The sequence below is a fragment of the Mastomys coucha genome, unplaced genomic scaffold (assembly GCF_008632895.1).
Source record: "Mastomys coucha isolate ucsf_1 unplaced genomic scaffold, UCSF_Mcou_1 pScaffold23, whole genome shotgun sequence".
Classification (NCBI taxonomy): Eukaryota; Metazoa; Chordata; class Mammalia; order Rodentia; family Muridae; genus Mastomys; species Mastomys coucha.
In genome coordinates, this window is record NW_022196906.1 from 101,995,602 (window position 1) to 101,999,455 (window position 3,854).

Sequence of the window (3,854 nt, forward strand, 5' to 3'; positions counted from 1 at the left end):
AAAAAAAAAAAGAAAGAAAGAAAGAAAGAAAGAAAGAAAGAAAGAAGCAGTGCTGAGGATGGAGTTACATAGCTGGACTCATTCATTCTGGGAAGCAGGGGAATTAGGAGATCAAGGCCCTCACTGACTTCATAGAGAGTTTGAGGCCAGCCTGGGTTTCATGAGACCCTGTTGCAAAAGTAAACAAACAAAAGGAAAACTAAAAGGCCTGAACCCAAAGGACATTACATAAGGCTAGCCGAGCTTAAAGGATAAGCATTCAGGCAGCCATCCCCAGAACGTATGATACATTCTGCAGGTTTTGACAACTAATGGACCTCTCAATAAGAAGTGATCCTAAGAAATGCAAGCCACCCACCAACCCATCCATCCATCCATCCATCCATCCACTTAGCGAGAACCGCCTGCCTCTGCCTCCCAAGTGCTGGGATTAAAGACGTGGACCACTACCTGGTAGTCTAGGCTTTTTTCTAATTGTTGGGAATATCACCGTAAACACGAGAGGCCAAGTCCTGCTATGCAGTTGATGTTTGTTTGTGTGTTTATCATTAGTACTGGAGATTAAGCCCGGCCTACATAATCCCAGCTAACATTGAGTACTCCCCTTTTTATTTTACTTATTTTTAAGTGCCTGAATGTATGTCTGTGCACCGTGACCGGCGTCAGATTTCCCGCAACTGGAGTTATAGGAGGGTCACGAGGTACCATATGGATACTGGAAACTGAACCCAGGTCCTCTGGAAGAACAGCCAGTTCTCTTAACTACCGAGCCATCTCTCCACCCCTTATTTTTGTGTTTTTTAAATAGACTCCCACTTAGCCCAGCTGTCTTTGGAATTGACCTTGCTATGTCTCTGAGGCTGGTCTTGAACTCAGGATCCTCCTGTATCACTTCCCATGTGCTGGGATTACAGACCCACAACACTACTCCTGGCATTTACTTATTTACTTACTTTTTTTTTTTTTTTTTTTTTTTTTTTTTTTTTTTTTTTTTTTTTTGAGAAAGGTTTCATCTCACTCTATAGACATGGCTTGGAATGCTTGCTCCTAGATTAGGCTGACCTCAGACTCAGCGAGCTGACTGTCTCTGAGTCGTCTTCCTGAGTCACCTGAGTCATCTGAGTGGTGGTGAGCTGCTCCTCTAGAGAAACCCTGTCTCCAAAAACCAAACACACTCTGCCGACCAAGCTAACCCCCTCGCCCCAGTGCATTCATTTAGATTATCCTCTTTAATGTGTGTATGCCTTTACGTGTGTGTTTATTTGTCCGTTATGTCTAGTGTACACGCGTAGACCAGAAGAAAACTTGCAGGAGCCTGCTCTTTCCTCACCTTTCAGGTGAGTTTGCTTCGGTCAAACTTGTCAGGAAGCACAGCGACAGGAGCTGTTTACCAGCTGAAAGGTCTCCTTCAGGATGGTCCTAGAACGCACTAAGCATGGCAGGCTGGCTTTGAACTCAAGGGGATACTCTCGCCTTCAACTTCCTGAGTTCTGAAATTCCAGGCATATACCTCATGCTTGGCAAGGAAGATCACTTTAGATGTGGGCACACAAAGCAGTTACGTGTAAAGGAAGGAGGGGTATGTTCCATACAAATAGTCATCAGAAGGAAGCCGGGGCTGCTACATGTACATTGCATGATACAATAGATTGACATTTCTGTGCGATGGCTCAGATCTTTTTTTTTTTTTTATTGGTGGGAAGAGTGCAAAATAGCAACAAAGCCAGAGGAGTGGGGAAGGGATGGGGTATGCCTCCTTCCCTATCACCAAGAGAGTCCTATTATCAAGCAAGTGGGGGGAGGGAGTGGTCCACTTGACTGTGGCAGCTTTGAACCCAGCAACAATGCCCGGACAGCAGGGCTCCTGGAAGGCACAGGGAAAGGAGATGGGTGACGCACTGGGACGTGGATGGGTCGCATCCTACTCCGGCTGTTTGGAAACTAGTCCACCGTATACCTCAGTCCTCAGGAAATCCTCACAGCTTAGGGCAAGGACACAGGTTTCAGGAGACTGAACTCCCATCTCACCAAAACCCTAAGGAGCTGCCTTATTATGCCTCAGTTTATCTTTTCCTAATGATCAGCAGAGGTTGGACCACCAGGCTCTGTGAACGGCCCAGCGGGACCCCAACTGAATAGCCCTGTCATATGATACCATATTGTGGCCACTATGGGAGCGTCTGGGTCCCTGTGGGATGACCCTTTCTAGGCCATTGAAATCAACCCAAGGTGCTGCTAGTGAGGCTGCCGCACAAGCCGACCACGTCTTTTCAAGACAAGTTGCCTCTGTGCCCCACAGTCACACAGGTCCAAGAAAGAGTGCAGTGTGATGACCAAGGGATCCTTCTGTCAAGAACCACTGACTTGGCTTTAAACCCATAGGAAAGCCTGGTCTGTTCAAAAGGCCCAGCCAGCCCTATCGTGCTGGGCCAACTGGCACAGGTGGCCTGTGTCTGGTTCCATCCTCCACACATTCCTGATGACCCCACCCCACCTCGTGAAGCTCATTCCCTTCTGTCCAGGATCAGAGTCAGGCCGGTTAGGCTAGGAGTGAGTTCGGGGCAGCAGAGGCTGCATGGGGGTCACGTAGTAATTAACAGTGGCTGGCACAACCCCATCTGAGCCAGGACGTCGCCAGGCCAGGGCAGCCTTGGCAGCAGGGCCCTGTTCAGCCAGTGCCTGGAGGGCAAGCCTAGCAATAAGGTTCAGGGTCTGGCAGCGCTCAAGGCTCATGAGGCACACAGTGCTTTTGTTGACCACCTGGGGCAGTGTCACGAGGCAAACATACCCTCGGGCTGCTTCTGCTCCGCCGAAGTGGGCCTCCAGGTAGCGCCCCAGAATGCGCCTCTGTTCCACGAATTCCGAAAAGTCGATGAAGAAAAGTCGATGAAGAAACGCGAACACATGTAGGGGGCTGACGTCAGTGCTGGGCCTTGGCAGGAAGCCCCGTACCAGTAGGTGGCAGTACTTGAGCAGGCCACCACCTCGGATCTCCTCGGGGCTGTGTGTGGCAATGACTTGGTGCTGCAGGTGCTCCAAGGCCTCAGCAAAGACCCCATAGAGGCTCTCGCCGGTCACAGTAGGGTGGAAGGCCTGCGACATTGGTGTGGATGAGCATTGGCCAAAGAGGAGCAGCAAGTCCAGGATGATCTGGAAGGAGTCGACGCTGAATTTGCACTGGCGCCTCACAGAGTCCACAAACTTGGGTTCCACGTTCTTACTGCTCTTGTTAGACAGTGAGATGAGGCTCCAGCGGTCCAGGTCTGTGCATACTTTCACCAGCTTCTGCACGTAGGCTTCCTTCCTTCCTTCCTTCCTTCCTTCCTTCCTTCCTTCCTTCCTTTCTTTCTTTTTTTTTTAGGTTTTTCGAGACAGGGTTTCTCTGAGTAGCCCTGGCTGTCCTGGAACTCACTCTGTAGACCAGGCTGACCTTCAAATCAGAAATCCGCCTGCCTCTGCCTCCCAAGTGCTGGGATTAAAGGCGTGCACCAGCACCACCGCCTGGCTTCGAAATCTTCTTATATAGCTCTTAAATCCATGGTCCTGAGAGAGATCTGCCATCACATGGCAGGCATGGTGAGGGAGGAGCTTAAGAGTTCCACATCTTCATCTGAAGGCTGCTAGCAGAATATGGTCTTCCAGACAGCTAGGATGAGGGTCTTAAAGCCCACATCCATAGGACACACCTACTCCAACAGGGCCACACCTTCTACTTGTGGCACTCCCCGGGCTGTGAGCATATACAAACCATCCCAGTTTCATAGACAGAAAAGGACTAAAGAGAGTAGAAACCAAAACAAAAAGCCGGTTGGTCATTTCAAAGTTATTTTCAGTATAATGTGGATACAGGGAAG

General features: G+C 49.6%; 1 protein-coding gene across 1 annotated transcript; it reads right to left on the bottom strand.

The window, feature by feature from the left end:
• Window positions 1-2,544: 2,544 nt before the first annotated feature.
• On the bottom strand, window positions 2,545-3,300 carry LOC116073706 (terminal nucleotidyltransferase 5B-like; the record flags this gene model as incomplete). The annotated part of the gene is made up of 1 exon (XM_031345733.1): window positions 2,545-3,300. A coding segment is annotated over one exon (756 nt), but the record flags the coding sequence as incomplete, so codon positions are not given.
• Window positions 3,301-3,854: the final 554 nt, after the last annotated feature.